This window comes from Sturnira hondurensis, unplaced genomic scaffold, assembly GCF_014824575.4.
Source record: "Sturnira hondurensis isolate 20B ecotype Veracruz unplaced genomic scaffold, ASM1482457v3 Scaffold0014099, whole genome shotgun sequence".
Taxonomy (NCBI): domain Eukaryota; kingdom Metazoa; phylum Chordata; class Mammalia; order Chiroptera; family Phyllostomidae; genus Sturnira; species Sturnira hondurensis.
Genome location: NW_028086730.1, coordinates 71632 through 89904, shown reverse-complemented (window position 1 = coordinate 89904; position 18273 = coordinate 71632). Strand labels below are relative to the sequence as shown.

The window sequence follows — 18273 nt, the reverse complement described above, 5'->3', positions numbered from 1 at the left end:
GTGTGGGCAGCGGGGAGCCGCTGCAGGGTTTCCGGCCAAGGGCTGGCACAGTCCAGGAAGCTGTGGGAGGGTCAGTGCCGAGCCTGGGGCGGAGGTGAGTTATGGATGGCTCTGAATGGAGGGGTTGATGTGTGGATCAGGGCAGTTGTGTGGTGCCATGAAATCATCGGGATTACTGAGTGGTGACACTAGGGAGATGAAAGGCGACATTGAGCAGGAGGCCGGTGAGTGGGGCTTTGTGGCTGAGCGTATGGGGGACTGTTCCATGGTGTCAGCGCCCCAGAAGATGAGTAGGACAGGGAATAGGATGAGTCTGGTGTGGGACGTGATGTGGGTAAAGCTCCCAGGGCTGGCCACCTGGAGGACAGGAGTGTGTTCAGAGCTCCCAAGAAGCCTGAGCTGAAGGGAAGGGAGATCCTGCTGCAGGCATCTCAGCCTGACCCGCAGGGAGAGAGGAGGGAAGCAGCCTCAGCCGCTCAAACGAGGAGACAGGATGTCTGGAGCTAGGGGTCAGCGACTCATGTTTATTAAGCTCCTAAACTTAATCTTGCAACCATCTCAGAGATGCAGGTGTTAGTCATCTCCACTGTGGAGACAGGAGCAGCTCAGGACAGGGACAGCCTGGGTCACAACAGGTCCACCATGTGGCCTGGACCCGATGTCAGCGCCCCTTCTGCTGCCCTTTCCACAGGAAGGGGGTGGTGTAGAGGTGCCCACTTGTGCCCAGGACTGGTGGCTCGTGGATTTTGCACACTCCTTGATCAGCCCCTCCTAGTTAGAGGACAGCTGTGGGCCAGAAGAGGGACACCCTAAGAGGGAGAAGGGCAAGCACTGGGCTGGGTTGTGGCCTTGGCAAGTCTTTCCTCCTTGTGCCTAGGACCCTAGGTCGAGTCTCCACCAGCCACAGGTGACAGCGTAGGACCCGGGCATGAGCTGGAAGGGACCCTTGGTGCCTGGTGCCCAAGGTGGGCTCAGAGCAGGGTGCAGCTTCGGGTCTCCATGGCCGCCAGCAGCACCCTCAGGTTGCGCAGTGAGTAGGGCGGGTAGCGGATGGCGTAAACCTTCTCCATCCCAGGGCAGCGCAGCAGGCAGGCACGGTGGTGGGAGAATGTGTCGAAGGAGAACTTGCCATGGTAGCTGCCCATGCCACTGGCACCTGCAGTGGTAGAAAACACCATAGTCAGGCCCTTGTTGGCCAGCTGAGGCAACATCAGACAGATGTGGGTTCTGCCAATCACACAGTGTGACCTGGATGGGCTACTTCATTCCTTCAAGCCTCGGTTTCCTGGTCTGTAAAGTGGGCTGGCTGGTCCTGACAGCCTGGGTAAGGGGCTTAGCCCTGATCCTGGTAGCAGCTCAATAAACGTTGGGGGCACCAGGTACCGAATGAGGTGTTAAGGCAAGATGAGCAGACTGGTCAAGAATGTGGATTCTAACCCCTGGCTGGCGTAGCTCAGTGGATTGAGCTCAGGCCTGCGAACCAGGCTATCGCGGTTCGATTCCCAGTCAGGGCACATGCCTGGGTTGCAGGCCAGTTCCTTGCAGGCTAACTACCAGCAGGGGACGCACAAAAGGCAACCATACATTGATGTTTCTCTCCCTCTCTCCTTCCCCTCTAAAGATAAATAAATAAATAAAATCTTTAAAAAAAAAAGAATGTGGATTCTAGAGGGACTGCATGGGATTGCATCTCAGCTCTGAACTAGGTGGCAGATGACTTTGCCTTGGTGTCCTCTGTGCCATAGGGTGAGAACAGCCCCTCCCTCCTAGAGTTGTGGGGGACTGGGTGTGTGTCCAGACCCATGGACACAGTAAGTGCTGTGTTGTGAATCCTCAGCGTCTAAATAGGGAGGTGGTCAAGGATGAGTCAGCTTCTGCACTGAGGAGTCTGGGGGTGGGGATCCAGCCTGGGGGATTTGGAGGTAATCAAGGAGGGCTTCCTGGAGTAAGCCCTGAGGGATGTGGATTTGACCAGATGAAGAGGGCGGGTCTGGGCAAGAGGGACCCAGACTTAGGCAAAACTCAGAGATCCTTGAAGGTGCCTGACCCATGGCTTGTTAGGACCCGGCAGAGCTCAGTTTGGCTGGGACAGCAGGCAGGGATGCTGGGAAGGGAGGCCAAATCAGGAAGTGCTGGCCTCCAGGAGCTTCGAGTCGGGGGCCCAGCCTGATCACTGCCTCATGGGAGCGCCGGGGGGTTTCCCTGGATGGAGGACAGTCAGATTCACTCCCAGACCGACCCTGCCCACATATGTCAACACAGAGGCAGGTCTTGAAGGTTCTCTCCAGACTCTACGGAAGGGAGCAGGATGGAGGGGCTGCAGTGCCATCAATCACATAAGTAGGTAAGGACTCAGGCTCTGCTGGCACCTACCCACTCCTCCGAACGGCAGGCTGGCGAGGGTCAGGTGCATGAAGCCGTCGTTCCCACAGAAGCCCCCGCTGCTGGTCTGGTGCAGCACCTGCTCGACCACCTGGGAAGAAGCGGCAAGTGTCTGAGTGGCTGGGCAGCAGGAAGCCAGCCTGCTGGCCCAGGGAGGGGCTGAGCCTACCCGTGTGAGCTGAAGGGAGTGGTGGGACCAGCAGAGGGCATTGTATAGCTGCCTGCCACCAGCCTCCCAGGTCAGGACACATTCCTGAGCATCTGCTCTCAGGTGCAGGGTGCTGGGGACAGACTGGCATAAAGGGGAGGTGGGACGGCGGCCTTTGCCTGGGGATGTGAAGTGTGCAGGGGAGGTGTCCCAGGAGAGGAGAGGGGTGTGATGTACCTGCCGAGTCCAAAGGGGCTAGGGGTCATTCAGGCAGAGGTGGCCCCCTCTGGGGGCCCCTCCCAGGCAGAGTGCAGGGCAGGTGGGGTGGCCAAGGGACCGGAAGTAGGGTTGGGGCGGGGTTGCATGATGTGTGGCACAGGGAGGTGGGACGTGACCCCCTGGTCAGACCGGTGTTTTAGAAACATGGACTTGGCCTTTGCTTGGCTTTGTGAAGACCTTTTCTATCCATAGGTTTACTTGAATAGTGAAGAGGATGACAGACATTACGTTGTCATTATATTTGGTTGCAATGCGTGACCCTCAGATGGTCCCCGGGTCAAGGCTCATCTGATGGTGGGCCGAGTGGCGCCCCCAGCTGTGGGCACAGAGGTCACTTGCCACCAGCACTCAAGCCACAGCGGATGGAGCAGGAGCACCGGGGCTTCCAGGGACCTCAGGGCGAGTCACCTGGGCTGAGACGAGGCTTAGGTGTCACTCTCTCCAGGGACCAGGTCTGGGCAGTCAGAGCAGCCATGATGCCAGGTGACTCCCATTCCAAAATCCCTGTGTTGCGCTTTCTAAAGTGAACATGATCCAGATAAACCAGGGCTCCTGGAGGAAGGGCTGGGTGCAGAAAATGCAGCACAGACCCAAGTCGTCTTGTAGACCCGGAGAGGGAAGGAAGGGATGAAAAACAGGACAGGCAAGTCTGAGACCCAGAAGCTCCCCAGTCAGTCATGGCCCAGAGGAGCCGTGACAGCCATGTGCTGCAGGGGGACCCTGGCCAGGCCCCTGGGGCAGGAAGAACTGGTGAAACTGAACCTAGTCTAGAGCACAGTTACCAGTGATGCCCCAGTGTCCGCTCCCCAGTTCCGACCGGTGTGCAGGCCCTTGACCACACGAATGGGTGTGGGGTCTGCGGTCCCCGAGCTGCCTCTGATACTTCTGTAAATCTTGTTCTCCCAAAATATAGAGTTTGTTCCAAAAAATATTGTGTGGTCTGGGAGGGACCTCATGAGAGCTGGGTGAAGCAAAGTGGTGTGTCCTGAACTGGGGACACCTGCCCTCGAGGCTCCAGGCTGCCCCCAGGGACGAGCAGAGAAGGGGGCTAGAGGCGAGGGGCCAAGGGTGGGAATCAGGGCTGGTGCCTGGCCTGTGCGTTCCGGTCACTCGCTCTCCCTGTGCCACCTCGTGTGTGTGCTGTCTGTAAGCCAGACGCTGAAAGGGGGCATTGCGGCCAACAGGCTGAGATGGAGACGGGGCAGGTGGGGATGCTCGACGCTAGAGAAGGTCCTGGGAGCTGCCTACTGAGCACCCAGGCAAGGGTGGCCAGGAGAGCAGGGGAGGGTGGGGGCAGTTTCCAGGAGAGATGACAGAGGCAGAGCCAAGATTGCCGCCACCCAGGATCTCTTGGGACAGCTCAGAGGGGCCGGGGCCCGCTATCCTTCCGGTCCCTTGGTTCACGGCCAGCACCCGACTCAGCCTCTGCGCAGGCCTGCCCGAGCCCCACCTGGTGGCTGTTGGAGAAGGCGTACAGGGCCAGGGGCTTCTCCCGGCGGTTGATGAAGTCGATGGCCTCGTCCAGGCTCCTCACGTTCACAATGGGCAGGATGGGCCCGAAGATCTCCTCCTGCATCACCGGCTCTGTCTCCTGCACATCCACCAGCACCGTGGGGGCTGCTGGGCACAGGGCGCGGCTCAGCCCCGGACCCGGGGCCCCGGGCTCGGGGAGGTTCTAGGGAACAGTCTCTCCACGGCCCCTGAGAAGCGACCGGGAACCAGGGCCCAGAGGATCCCCAGCCTTGGTCTATGGTCACGGGGGTGATGGGACCTCAGACCCCTGGAGCCAAGGTCCCAGGTCCCAGCCCGTTGGAGTGACAGCCTCACCACAGAGATGTGTGGCCCAGAGGCTGGGAGCTGCTTTGTAACAGCAGCCCGGCGTGTGCCACGGACGGGAATCATGGGCCCACGGGACCTGGGTCACGGCCGTGGAGCAGCAGATGGCGGGAGGGAAGCTGGGAGTCTGAGCCCTCGGGTGCTCTGGGATGCTGGGGGCCCAGCTCGGGGAAGCCCAGCCTGGGAGTCGTGGGGTCACGGGCTTGGACCACAGTGACCTGTGGCGTTAGTGCCGTGGAATTGTGGCTCCAGGGCCATGGACCCAGCTGGACACCAGCAGCGGGACCGTGGGAACCTCAGGGCCCATCTCGGCCCAGCTGTGGCCTCCAGTGTGGAAGGGCCTCAGCCAGGGGGTCCCGTGGCCAGGAGAGGGGGACTCACCGATGTAGCGGTCACTTCCGTCACTCTGGCCCCCGATGGCCACATGGCCACAGCCCAGCAGGCCCTGGAGCCGCTGGAAATGCTTGTCACTGATGATGCGGCCCAGGTCCGGGGAGCTTCTGGGGTCCTCGCCATAGAACCGGGTGATGGCGCTCTGCAGGGCGGGCACCAGCCGCTCCTGCATTTCAGGGCTGCAGAGGACATAGTCTGGGGCCACGCAGGTCTGGCCACAGTTGAAGTAGCGGAAGAAGGCCACGCGGTTGGCCACGGTCTGGGGGTCGCAGTCGTCATCCACATAGCAGGGGTTCTTGCCCCCCAGCTCCAGTGTGACGGGCGTCAGGTGCTTGGCGGCCGCAGTCATGACGATCCTGCCCACCCGAGGGCTCCCTGGGGGTGAGGGAAAACGGAGTGACTTCATTCACCTGGACCAGGTGGGGTGGCCTTGGTCTGGGGCCCCTTTCGGGGGGTTCACTTCCTGTCTCATGTCTCCCAGACTGGTGGCCTGGGCCGGGGCGGGGCCTCAACAGGCTCTCCCTTGCCAGTCGCTGCACCAGCAGGGCCTTTTGCAGGTCCCCTCTGCCCGCTTCCTGCCTCTGATCCCCAGCTCACCCCTGCAGGTAACTGACACACGCTGCCCAGAGCCTCTCGCCGCCTGTCCATGCTTCTCTAGAACCTTCAGCGCCCCCATCACCTGAGGCTGAGGCTGGAGCCCAGCTGTAGGCTCAGATATTTGGGTCTCCCCTCTCCAACCTCCCCTGGCAGCCCTGCCCCCGCCGCCCCTGCCATCTCCACTGCCCCCAGCTTGTCCCCACCTCCCCTCTGGGTTGATCTGGATTTCACAGTTCACTCCTACTCGGCCTCCCCTGATGTAAAGCCCCCATATCCTGAGACCTGGAGATCCCTGCCCTCACCTGGCCCCGGCTCTCTGCGGTGACCCTGGCCTTTTCCCCTGGCTCCCTCTGCCCAGGAGCCGAAAACCCAGTCACTTCTCTGCCCTTGGCAACTCCTGCTCCCTCCCCGTGGTCCTGGCTGCTCCTGTCCCTGTGGACACCTCCGGGTCTATGAAGACTCGGGACATGCTCCCATCCCGCACGCCGTCCGCCCCCACGCGCAGCGGGCCCCTCGCCTGTGAAGAAGATGTAGTCGAACTTGTGCTCCAGCAGCTTCCCCGTCTCCTCAGGCCCGCCCAGCGCCACGGCAAAGCAGCTCTGCATGGAGGGACAGTGGGGGGCTCTGCCAGGGACCCCGGCCTGGGAGCCCCACGGGAGGCCTGCCTGCCCGGGACAGCTCCCCCCAGCCTGGCCTACCCTGGGCTGCCATGGCTTTGGGTGGTCTGGGTGGGGATGAAGTGGGGCGCAGGGGTTAAGGTCTGGCAGCTGGTGGGAGGGTCGAGGCCATGGCTGGGGGAGCAGGGCCCACCAGAAGACAGAGAGGGACCCCAGGAGACAGGCTCCTCAGGCGTGGCTGCGGTCCCACCCATCTGTTTTACTAGGAGGGAAATGAGGCTGAGCAGGGGCAGCCACGTGGCTGTGGCCACACCACCCACGGGAGGCAGGAGTGAGCTGAGGACTCGGGTCCCACCCAGGCCCGGGGCCCGCCTGCCTCTGCCCACCTGGTCCAGGTACCGGGGCAGCATGTCCACCAGGACCTTCCCAGTGTTCTGGCTGATCTCAGAGGGCTTCAGCACCACGCAGTTCCCTGCAGGGCGAGCAGAGCAGGGCAGGGCAAGGGCTGGGAGCGGGGAGGCCACCCCCGGTCTCCATTCACCTCTCACACCTGCAGCGCAGGTGTCGGCCTCACTCCACCTTCAGGTGAAGAATCTGGCTCAGAGAGGTGACATGAGGTCACCCCAAGGTCACACAGCCTGGGGATGGTGAGCCAGACTTTCTCAGCCACCTGAGGCCAGCAGCCCGCTCCTCCCGGGCTCTGATGGCCCGTGAGCACACGGGAGAGGACAGGTGGGAGGTGGAGGTTTGGTTCTCACCTGCAGCGAGGGCTCCCACCAGGGGCACCAGGATCAAGTTCACAGGGTAGTTCCAGGGGGCGATGATGAGTACCACGCCGAAGGGCTCCTTGTGGATGAAGGCGGAGTCCAGCTGCGTGGCCTGTGCAGGAAGGGGGTGCAGCATGGTAAGTGGTGAGGGACTGAGACCCCAGCCCCTCGGCACCACCCTCCACCCCAGAGAAGGTCCAGTGGGGAAACCCAACCCTACAGCCCCCCTGCCTGACCCCACCCCAGGCCCTCTCACCAGGTTCTTGGCTACTTTCTCGTCCTTCATCCAGGCCTGCAGGTTCCTGAGCGCCAAGTTAATCTCGCCCTGGCTGATGCTGAACTCAGACACTTCCGACTCAAAGGCTCCCTGTAGGGGAGGGGCAGGGGCAGGACGTGGCCCTGGAACCAGGGTCAGCGGGTAGCCGGAGGCCTGGACAGGGCACAGCCTCCTCCAGGCAAGGCCTGCTCTTACTTCCCTATTCACCCAATCTGTCCACGTTCAGTGAGGGCAGGCAGTGCTGTTCTCGAGCCAGGGACGCAGCAGTGGCCGGAACAGAGAGAAAGCCTGTCCATAGACATCAACGTGGTCGCGGGGACCCTGGCTACTACACTGGGACGAGACTGCTGGAGTGTGTGTGTGTGTGTGTGTGCAAATGCTTGAGTGAGTGGTGTGTGTTCAACTGCGTGTATGTATGTGTGTTTGCTCCATTTTCTGCACGAGGGCCAGCACCGGCTCTGGGATGAGGCCGCAACTGAGCAGTAAAGAAAGGGAGCCCAGGAACATCTGGAGGCAGGACATTCTAGGCAGAGGGCATAGCACATGCAAAGGCCCTGAGGTGGACCCAGGCTCACTGTCTCCCTGACTAGCCAGGAGCAGAGTGGGCGAGGCAATGGGGCCGGGCAGCCGGGCTGAGGATGTCAGAGTAGAGACAGGAGCGAACTTAGGTTTTAACAGGATTGTCTGTGTGCCCCACTGTGGCCTGCTCTGTGGATATCAGTCTGCAAGGGACACTGGGGACAGGCATCCTGGGGTAAGTGCCGTCAATTCCCACAGCCCAGGGGCCGGGCATCACTGTCAGGTTTCCAGGGCAGGAGGGAGGAGGCAGCTGTCCATGGGACGTTGTCCTGATCCCTGTCTCCATGTGCGTGTCCCACCCCTACCAAGAAGGAGAGACTCAGCCCATAGGCTTCAGGTAGCGTGGTCAGAGACACCTATGGTCAGAGACACCAGAGTCCAGCTGTCCTGAAGGCTGAGACTTGGCTGTCACAAGCTCTCCCCTGCAAGAGGGCAGGGCAACAGTCCAAGGGGTGCCAGAGTGGTTTTGAGGGTGAACCAAAGCCCAGAGATGGGGATGCTCTGCTCAGGGTCACTCAGCAAGCCAGTGCAAGGCCAGGGCCACAGCCAAGTGCTGAGGAGAAGGGCCCTGGGAACTTGGGGGGTGGGAGAAGCCACACCCACCCTCGCTGCTGGGAAGTGAAGCCTGGATTAAGCTGCTTCCCAACACCTGTGTGCTTGCCCCATCCCTCTGTGCCCAGCCCCTGCCTCTGCCCCCGGAGCTGCGGGGCCTGACCACTGTACCCGGTAGGTTGCCTATGGGCTGGTTTAAGGGACAGTCTAGACCCCGCTGAACTCTGGGATTGGGGAGAGCAGGCCGCTTTGAGGCGGGCTGTGTGCTCTCTCTGAGCCTCCTGTAGGGCTGTCCCCGCGACCACCCTACCTGGAAATCCTGCTGGGTTTCAAGGAGAGGGTTCATGCAGAACCGGGCAGGCAGGTGCCACGTACTGCAAGGGATGGGGACAGAGCTCACAAGCCGAAGGGAGGAACCGGGTGGCTTTTCTGGGCTGCTGCACCCTTTGTGGGGCCCGGCTCCTGGAGCCATGAGGAGCTGGGAAGGAAACCTGAGCCAGAGGGAGGAAAGGGACCAGATAGGCAGTTGGCTCAGGTGTCCGGGGGAAGGGCAGCTGAGCCAGCAGGTGGATGGTGGCAGAGGCGCTGTGGGGGTTCCTGTCCCCCGACCAGGCCCAGTGAGCGGGACACTCCCCACAGGGAGGCAAAGCCCGCCCCCTGGGTTGTGGAGAGCTGTGGAGAATTTGGTCAGGAGCCCTGGTTTCATAAATGGGGCAGCAGATGATTCCAGAAAAGGCCGATGAGGGGCCCTGGTGTCACCTGGCTGCAGCAGAGCTAAAGAGAAGGTTTGGGGACACAGAGAAAAGGAGCAGGGGTTGCCAAGAGGCCATATCCTCAGGACGAGGCTTTGTGGCCAGCCTCTGCTGTCCCCGTGGAATGGGGACGCACCCCACTCATGACTCTGGATGCTACTGGGCTCCAAATCTGTGACTACCGCAGGGACAGGGCAGGCACCTGGCTGGCTGCTGTGAATAGGGTGGGTCCTAAGGAAGCTGCTGAGGGACTCTGGCCCTGCCAATGACCTCAGTCACCCCTGCTGGCCCACTGGAAAGTGGGGGGGGGCACATGTGGGCTGGCTGGCCCTTGAGGGCGTAAACAGCAAGCAGCAAGGGGTGAAACCCAGAGGTCAATGCAGGGTCTCATGTGGGACCTCAGGAGGCCCCAGGCCCTGCAGGGGACACACTCCAGGTTTAGGACTCACAAGCTCAGCACAAGCCAACGTGGCACCACTGTCTCCTGGGGCCGGCCGGCGGCCAGCATGCGCTGCAGGCTCATCCCAGGTGTTAAGGATCAAAGCCAGGGCCTTGCCAAAGGGCCCCCTGACACAGAGCCGCTGGCCCTGGGGTGCCAGGTGGTAAGGGGCTGGTGGGACGCAAGGGGTGGGTCTGGGAACCCCGGCCTTTGTAACAGGCCCAGGGGAGCCCCAGGGGTAGCTGAGTAGGCGAGCCCTGGGAGCTGGGGAGGGAGAGCCACCTAGGAAAACGCGTGCATCTTGGGGCCTCGCCTCGGCTGCTGCTGGGGTTGGGGGCGGCTGAAGGCCTGCCGTCTGTGAGGCCCCTCCAGCCGCGTGGGCCTCGCTGCTGCCCCTCAAGCACAGCTCCCAGCTCCTCCTGCCCCAGGGCCTTTGCCACTTCCCTCAGGATCCACATGGCTCCTTCCCCTCCTCCTTACGTCTCTGCTCAGAGGCCTTCTTCTCAGAGAAACCTTCCCTGACCACAGTGTGAAGCGGCACCCTCACCCTGCCCCTCTCCTGCCCCCAAACCCAAACCGGTGCTTCTACCGCCCACACACCACGTGGTTATTGATTTACTGATGTTTTGTCAAGGCCGGCTGGCTGCACACTGGATTTTGTTTTATTCCCTGTCGCATCCCCAAATCCCAGAACAGTACTTGGCACATAGTAGGTGCTCAGTAAGTAGTTGAGTGGATGAAGGAATGGATGAATGCGATAGAGTGGGTTATGGCACAGGGAAGGGGTGGAGGGGGATGGGTTTTTAGCTCCACTTCATGGAGGAGGCAGCTGTCCCCATGTCCCTGTTCCAACCTGCCCACCTGCCTCCCGCCACCCCGCACCTTGTGCAGGTCCTGCGCCAGCGCCTCCAGCAGAAGCTGCTTGTTCTCCTCCAGGAAGCGGCCCAGGCCCCGGAGCTGGGCCTCCCGGAACTCCGCCGGCCGCGTCCGCCCCGTGCGGAAGGATTCCCGCAGCCGCCGCAGCGTGTCCTCGAAGGGGTCCATCCTGCAGGGGAGAAAGTGGGAGTGTGGGCCAGGGCTCCCCACCTTCTCTGGCACCCACTGCAGCCCTGCCTGCGCCCTGTGGGCTCACACACACCCTCCCTGGGTCTCTCGGGTAGTCCCAGAGGGCCAGGCCTCGCCCAGCCTACAAACGCAGACAGCACACGCCGAGGGCCCCTCGTAGTCAGCGGGTGGAGAGCCCTGGACCCTGAGCACCGGTGTGGGTTTGGGGACGGCTACTCCATAGCCCCTAAGGGCGGGCAGGCAGCCAGGAACCAAACAGAGATTAGCCCCAGGCCGCATCCACAACCTTGTCGGGCGCTCCACCTGGACACAGGGCTGCCCGCACCCCACCAAGCCTGGAATAATCGGGGGGGAGTCTGATAAGGGCGGGGACAGTCCACCAACCACCACCACGGCCGCCAGTTGGGATGTTCCAGATACCAAATCCTCTTCCTCCCCACCCCCAGCCTGGCAGCACTGCCCAGGGAGGCCAGGCAGGCTGGTGGTGGCCCCTCTCCCCGTTCCCCAGCCCCCCAGCTGGAGGGAAAGACCTCCAGCCTCCCAGCTGCCCTGCTGCCCACCCGGGCCTGGGAGGGAAGAGCAGGGAATGGTGGGGATGGGGGTAAAGGGGCAATCATGCCTCCTCGCTGTCAGCAACCAGGGTAGGCAGATGGGGTGGGGGCCCCAACATTCCCCCAGCCCCCCACTTGTTTACTTGAAACTCAACAGAGGAGTACTCTGACATATTCACTCTCCGTCTGCTCCCAAGGACCCGTGGGGACCCTTTCCTCCTGCCCTTTCTGACTTCCTACCTTTCAGGTCTCAGCTTGCCTGATGCCTCCTGCAGGCAGCCCACCCTGGTTACTCCCTCACACACTCTCACAGTGGCCCCTGAGCTCTGCTCCCCACCACGCTGGGCCATCACACAGTAAGTACCTAGTTTTATCCCACCCACCTCCCTTGACCCTCCCCTGCACTCCCCCCTCCCCCATGATGCTTGGCTCATCATGGGGGTCTGAGTACCCCAGCCTCCTCACCTTTTAGGGGGACAGTGACAGCACCCCTCTCAGCTGGCTTGGTGCTCACCAAGAATGAGCACGGTTCTGAGCCCAGGGCCTCAGTGTGTCCACAGCTCCCAGCTCTTGTTAAGTGGCTACTGTCACCATGGCCCTCAGTTTTCTGGAAGGTTCTATGGCCCTGAGAGCTGAGCCAGCTGCGGCCAACAGGATGGCTTGGCCCAGCCGGCACTCTGTGCTGAGAGCCCAGCTGAAGCCCTGGGATGGCCCCCTGGTGTGACTGGGGGCCCACAGCCCTCCTGCTCTGGTTGGGAGACGCTGGGCGGTTGCCGTGGGCACCATGTTTCCTAGAGAGGGTGGCAGTGTGGCAGAAGAGGGACATTTACAGAGTCCCTCTCGGCTCCAGGCTTGACCCCTCTACTGGGTGGGGGGAGTCCTGGCCGGGCCAAGACCAGGGGCAAGAACCCCGTCGCCATCTGGGCTCATCGAGGCTCTGCCCCTTATTGACCTGACCTCGGGCGAGTTGCTCACCTGCGCGCTGCCTTAGTTTCCTTGTCTGTGATTGGTGGTGACAGAGTGCTTGCTGTTGCCCTGAGGATTAAAGGACGCAGTGCCACACAGAGCACTTGCGTTTGTGCATGTAGTGTCCAGGAAACGTGGGCTACGGACTCGTCACATGGCACTCTGTGGTCTGCATCGCCCCGCACCCCCCCCCCCCCACCGTCCTGGTCAGGCTCTCACTCGCAGGCTTCTGGTAGGCGCTGAGAGCCCGGCACACCCAGCCCACCCCATCTCCTGCCTCCCCAGGGCTGTTTTTGCTTTCATCAGAGTCCTTGTCAAACCCACAAGAATGTAAGGCACGGTGCACCTCTGAGCAGGGGGGCAGGGGAGGAGGTTTCTCTTGGCAACGCTTAGGCAAACTCACCCAACCTTTGCCCCCTGCTGGTTGGTCACTCTGAATGGAAGCCCCCCAAGGGCTGCCCGCTGGGGACCGGAGAGCTGGGCACAACCCAGGCAAGCAGAGGAGCCAAGGCCACCTCTCATCTGGGGTCTGGGGGCACCCAGGGCTTGTGACCTCACAAAGGACCCATGAATGAGGGGTCCCTGCATCAAACGGGGCTGGGCCCCCGAGCTCCTCCCTCCCCACCCCGGGCATGTCTGGGCTGCCTAAGTTCATAAGAAAGTCGGCTCCAGTCACCTGTGCCTGTGGGACCCATTTCACCACCAGGATGGCCTGGACAGGGTGCCGCTGTTGTCCCCACTGGAGGAGACAGAGAGCAGGGACCCTGCCCGAGGCCACATGGCTTCTCCACCCCGAAAATTGAAAAAACAGAATCTACAGGAATCCAGGGCAACTCCACCCCACCCCACGCTCCAACCCCCCACTGGAGGCGAGGCCGGAGCTTCAGCCACCATTCTAAGAGCGCCCTCCCGGTGCGATGGGACCGGGGCTCGAACCCTAGCAACTCCACTTATCAGTGAGGAGAGCTTGGGCAGCTGGCTCGGCCTCTCCGTGGCTCACCTTCCCCACCCATGAAGTGGGGTCAGCACCTGGAGCCCCCGAGTGCTGCTGCCGGGAGGCAGCTGAGCCCTGCACGCTTAGTGCTGGTGTCTCTGGGCAACCGTGTCCGGTCGTGAGAGACCACCCGTCCAGAGATGGGTGGGGAGACCCTGGGGTGGGAGCCTGTGGAGACCTGAGACCAGTGTGAGTGCCAGGGAGGCAAGGACATCAGCCCAGGTGGGGGCAGGAGCTGGGGAAGGTGACACAGGTAAACATGGTGGTTTGAGGGCCCCGGGGAACCCCCTCCGCTGCTAGAGATGGAGGCCACCAGCCTGTGTGGAGGGTCCAATCCTCTAGTGCCTCCAATCTGATCTCTCCCCTGTGGCCCTAACCTGGATGTCCACAAGGTGCCCTAAATCTCTGGGCAGCTGCTCTGTCCCTTTCATGGGTGCCATGGGCAGCTGGGGACCAACCCCAGCCCCACCTTCTGGAGAGGCTGTGCCGAGGCTTGCCCAAGGCCCCCTGATGCCCGCAAAGGCCCTTTGATGATCAGCTCCCCTGCAGAGAGGCACAGTCGTTGGCTGGAGCCCCCTCCCGGGACCCTAGCACATGGCCGGGCCCAGGAAATGTGTGCTGCCACCCGGATGCTTGATCTCTGCCCACCGCCGCCCAGGCATGGGGTGCTCGCCCTCCTGGGGCCGCGTGGTCCAGAGCTGGGGCCCTGGGCTCCCTTCTAGGATGTACGAGGGAGGATGCAAAAAACCCTGAAATTCTCTTCCAGAGGGTGGGCCCCTTGCAGTACAGGCTCCCCTGCTGGGTGAGTGTTTTAGGCACCCATCTGGATCAGTGCGCCAGCTGGCGTTGTTGTGAGAGGCTGCGTTCAGCTTCAGTGAATTTTTTTTGAAGATTCTTTCAACGCGTTTGCCCATTTCATGATGGGTGGTTTACGAGCGCACCTGCCCACACCACGCTGAGTTTTCAGCAGTTTTTGACCAAAAGCAGCCTGACCCCCAAGCCCCACCCTCCCTATTCACTTGATAGCTCCAAGTGACTTTTTCTTGTTTCCCCAGATGAAAAAAGCCCTCAAAGGGAAGTGTTTTGTTGATGTGGAAGAGAAGAAATAAAAAACAGTAGAAGCATTAGAAGACGTTAGCGTTGATGAACTCAAAAACTGTTGTGAGCCGTGGGAAAAAGTGTCTCAATACGTGTGTTGCATCGAATGGAGAGGATTTTGAAGGTGACTGAAGTGTAAACATGTAAGAATAAATACACAAATTTTTATAAATAAATTCTGGGTTTTTCTGGGTCCCCTCTCAGTATAACCCCAGTGACAGGAAGGCTGGCAGGTGCCAGCTGTCAGCCTGGCCTCAGGGACCCCTGGGCCCCTCCTCAGCCCCTCCCTCTCCCACGGCTTAGGTCTCGTCGAAGGAAGTCCCTCTCTGCTTCCCCTTCCTCCCCAGGCAGGCGGTTGAGCTCGGGGAGAACAAGGCCAGTCTGTGTGTGGCCTGAGTGGCCCTGCCTGGCCAGGCAGCCGGCAGCCTGGAGTCCCAAACCAGCCCAGCAGCCAGGCCCCTGGCGTGCTCGCCGCGGTCTCCCCAGCCTCCCTAGGACACCGTACCTGAGGCTCTGCCAAGCTGCCCTTCCTCCCGGTGTCGGCTCCGCCAGCCGCCCTGCCCTGCTGTTGTGAAACGTCCCAGGCCGGCCGGCCCCTGGGGCGGGGCTGCCCTGGCCCGGTGCCCGGCTGAGATTCACCGCCTCCGGCAGTGTGTGGGAGAGGCCGTACAGTGGTGTGTCCGGCTGCGCTGCCAGACCCCAGAGCTGACCTGGGCCAAACGGAGACTGCTCCCCTTAAATTCCCTCAGAGACCGCCCCCCCCACCCGACTAGGCCCCAGGCATGCCGATGCCGGAACAGGCCCCCGCCCTTCCCCAGGCAAGCGCGGAAGGCGTCCTCCCTCAGACGTCTGGGACAGGTCGCACCCCGTGCCCCCATCCACCTTGGCCTGTGCTGTATAACTCCTTTGTGCCTGCCATGCACCCACGCGCCTTGCCACCGCGCAAGGTGCACCTCGTATACGCGTTCCCTTAACAAACTCGTGACGCTGTGATGGAGTTGTCAGCCTCTCCTTTGTCTCTCAGACCCAGGAGATTTTACAGAGCACTCGGGAGCCCCTACAGCCCCTCCTGCATCGCAGACAGGGATCCAGGCCCAGAGAGGGCCAGTGGCTGGTGGGGGCCACACAGAGGTGTCCAGGGAGCTCTGAGCTGAGGGGTCCCCCCGGAGGCCTGGGGACGGGAACCCAGGCCCAGCTGGAGAAGGAGAGGCCGTGGTCCTGGGAATTATGGTGTGGGGTGGGGCCCTGTCACCTGAAATAGCAAGGACAGCCCAGTCCCCACCCCGTGCTCAGCCCACCGGAGCCTCGTCTCCCATCTGCAGAACATGGAGCACAGAGCTGGAGATGGCTGGGGTCCAGGAGCACAGCCTCGGGGCCCAGGCTCCCTGCCTGTGCGTGTCGGCCAACACTGCCTCCCCCAGCACCCACTCACCAAGTCTGTCCCCTGTACCCCGACATCTTACAAGGAGGAATGGAGTCCCAGACAGGGGACGGGACTTGACCACGCAGGGCACGAGTGGCAGCGCTGGGACCCACACTGGAAGCTGGCTGCTTGGAGCAGGGGCAGCTCACTTTCCCAGATGCCCCTCCTACCTCCGGGGCAGAGCGCCGCCCTCTGCCCCTAGGGCAGCTGTCACGAGGATGCGTCCCCATGGTGGTTCTTGTGCTCCTGCTCCTCAGGTGCCCGAGCTGGCTGTGCCTGGGGGCCCGTCTCTGCTTTGCCCTGGCCCCCACCCCGTCACACCTGTCGGAGCCAACACAAAGCAGGCGATTCCCAAGCTGCTGATGGTGTCAGACAGGCAGGTGATTGGGTTACAGGTGTGGGGGCAGGAGCATCTTCTGTGCCATCGCCCGTGCCTTCTACCCCAGGGCTACCACCGCTGTCCTACTGCCCCTTGGCCTGGGCGCCCTGGGTCTGCCTAGGATGCTGGCCTGGGACCCCGGGCCACCTGGCCCCTGGGAGAAGCTCCTCACCACCCCCGCCCTCCCCGCTCCCTGGGCCTACCTGGGAGGGCACGGGAGGTCTCCGGGCCCACACCTGCTCTGCTACCCCTGGAGGCTTCAGACCCTTGGGACAGGGGTCAGGGGCTCTAGAGGCCCCCTCCTCTGTGTGAGATGGAGCCCCCAGCCGTCGCCTGTCACGTGGCTCGGCATGTGACAGCCCTGCTCTGCCATCTGGAGCTGAGCCAGGCAGAGGCAGAGCTGGCCCCAGGTGGGGCTGGGCTGGCGCTGGGCCTGGATGCCCTCAGCCAGGAATCAGGCCCAGAGAGGGCCAGCCAGTGGTCAAAGGCCACACAGCCCAGCAGGGATCCCCCTGGGGAGGTGCTGGTGAGCGGAGCGGGTTTGCAGGATCTCCAGGGGCCCCTCCCTGGCCAGGGATTTCCCCCTGCAGGGGCTATTCCTGAACTTGTTGAAAATTCAGGAACATCCTGGAAGGCCCCCCCAGAGGCCTGACCTCCTGGCACAGGGGTCCTGACCTGGCCGGGCAGTCTGAGGCGCCCTGCTTCTGGAGAGGAGTAGGAGCGAGCCCTCTCCCGGCTCTGGGTCGGATGCTTCTGTTACGGAGGAGACAGCAGGCTCAGAGAGGTGCAGTGACCGCTCCACAGCCCCACCGCGAGCAGGACTGGTGGGGTTCTACCCCAGCTGGACCTGACTCCTGGCCGTTGTTTAAGAGCATGGCAGGGGGTCTCTCCTGCTCCAGGGAGCCTCGTGTGTCAGCCGAAAGCAGCAGCCACTGCTTCCTGGACCTCTGCTATGCCGGGCACCGGGCAGGGTCCTTGACACATCTCAGCTGGGGGACTTCCAGCAGCCTCTGAGTTTGTGTCAAGGACCACCATCCTATGGCTCTTAGTTTTGCTTTTTAAAAAATTTTATTTATTTTCCCTGCTGGTGTGGCTCAGTGGGTTGAGCACTGACCTGTGAACTGAAGGGTCACCGGTTTGATTCCCAGTCAGGGCACGTGACTGGGTTGTGGGCCAGGTCCCCAGTAGGGGGCACTCGAGAGGCAAATCTTAAGAAAAAATAAATGATTTTATTTATTTATTTTTAGAGAGAGAGGAAGGGCACGAGAGGGAGAAACACCAATGTGTGAGAGAAACATCGATCGGTTGCCTTTCACCACGCCCCCAAACTGGGGACCTGGCCCACAACCCAGGCATGTGCCCTGAGTGGGAATTGAACCAGTAACCTTTTTGGGTGACAGGCTGGTGCTCAGCCCACTGAGCCACACCAGGCAGGGCCTATGGCTTTTAGTTGCAAAGAAATGGTAACGATTTACTTTAGTTCAGGGACACAGTGTCAGGTGGGTGTGCAGCTGGCCCGGTACGCTCCTGTTGGGGACACAATGCAGGGTGACACACTCGGGCTTCTCCACATCCCAGGAGCTATTTCAGGGTGTTTGAACTGGGAGCAACATGTCTCTCTCTCCTGTTTGCTTTTCTGTGAGGCCCGCTTGTTTTGTAATGAGAACAAACGATAAAACCTATTATCGAGAAAGTCCTTCAAAAGCAGCAAGGAAGGTGTGGCTGCTCCTTCCTAGGGGTGTGAATCGGAATGTTCGTGGCCTGGATGGCGGTGGGAGGGACCTGCTGGCCTCGGTCGGTTTCTGTGCTGCAGGCCACACGGCTGTGTTTATCTGGTCCCCCAGTACCAGCTCACATGCAGTCCCAGCACTGAAGGGTCAGTCATCAGCCCCCAAAGGGCCAGAGTCATCCAGGGGCCCAATCTGTGGGTGCTGGGACCCTGGAGGAACCACACCAGGCCCACGTGCCTCCCAGGGAGAAGTTCCCTGGTTTCTCCCCTTTCCCTCTGGGAAAGCACTTCCTGGGTCCCATCCAATCAGGGAGCCTGTTGCTCAAGTATGTGAGAGCTCCATCCATCTCCGGGGCGGTTGGTCAGTCACGTCCAAGCCCCATGCCTGGGCTGATCCAGTGATGGTTCTCGCTAAGCGACCGAGTGACTGAGTATAAGCAGATTTTAGAG

General features: G+C 61.6%; 1 protein-coding gene across 4 annotated transcripts; it reads right to left on the bottom strand.

Moving 5' to 3' along the window:
* Nucleotides 1–496: 496 nt before the first annotated feature.
* On the bottom strand, nt 497–15862 carry ALDH3B1 (aldehyde dehydrogenase 3 family member B1). Of its 4 annotated transcripts, XM_037062521.1 has the most exons (10): nt 15725–15856; nt 10501–10663; nt 7276–7386; nt 7011–7131; nt 6639–6724; nt 6153–6234; nt 5027–5413; nt 4260–4426; nt 2374–2473; nt 497–1156 (listed from the first exon to the last, which is right to left on the bottom strand). In XM_037062521.1, exons 1-10 carry the CDS (start codon nt 15748–15750, stop codon nt 972–974), a joined length of 1428 nt encoding a protein of 475 aa, XP_036918416.1. In that variant the 5' UTR covers nt 15751–15856; the 3' UTR covers nt 497–971. The 4 variants fall into 4 exon arrangements, with proteins under 4 accessions (XP_036918416.1, XP_036918412.1, XP_036918413.1 ...); XM_037062517.1 differs by lacking the exons at nt 497–1156; nt 2374–2473 and adding an exon at nt 3047–3994 and having other exon boundaries at nt 15725–15862; XM_037062518.1 differs by lacking the exons at nt 497–1156; nt 2374–2473; nt 15725–15856 and adding exons at nt 3047–3994; nt 14798–14968.
* Between the last annotated feature and the right edge of the window lie 2411 nt (nt 15863–18273).

Excerpts from the sequence above, each read along its gene's own strand:
- ALDH3B1 (XM_037062517.1), bottom strand. The coding sequence starts at position 15,750 with ATGTCGGGGTACAGGGGACAGACTTG. Across the intron at positions 5,414-6,152 it reads CGACTACATCTTCTTCACAG|GGAGCCCTCGGGTGGGCAGG; the intron begins GCGAGGGGCCCG and ends CCTCACCCCCAG. Across the intron at positions 3,995-4,259 it reads CCTTCTCCAACAGCCACCAG|CCTGTTGGCCGCAATGCCCC; the intron begins GTGGGGCTCGGG and ends TCTCCATCTCAG.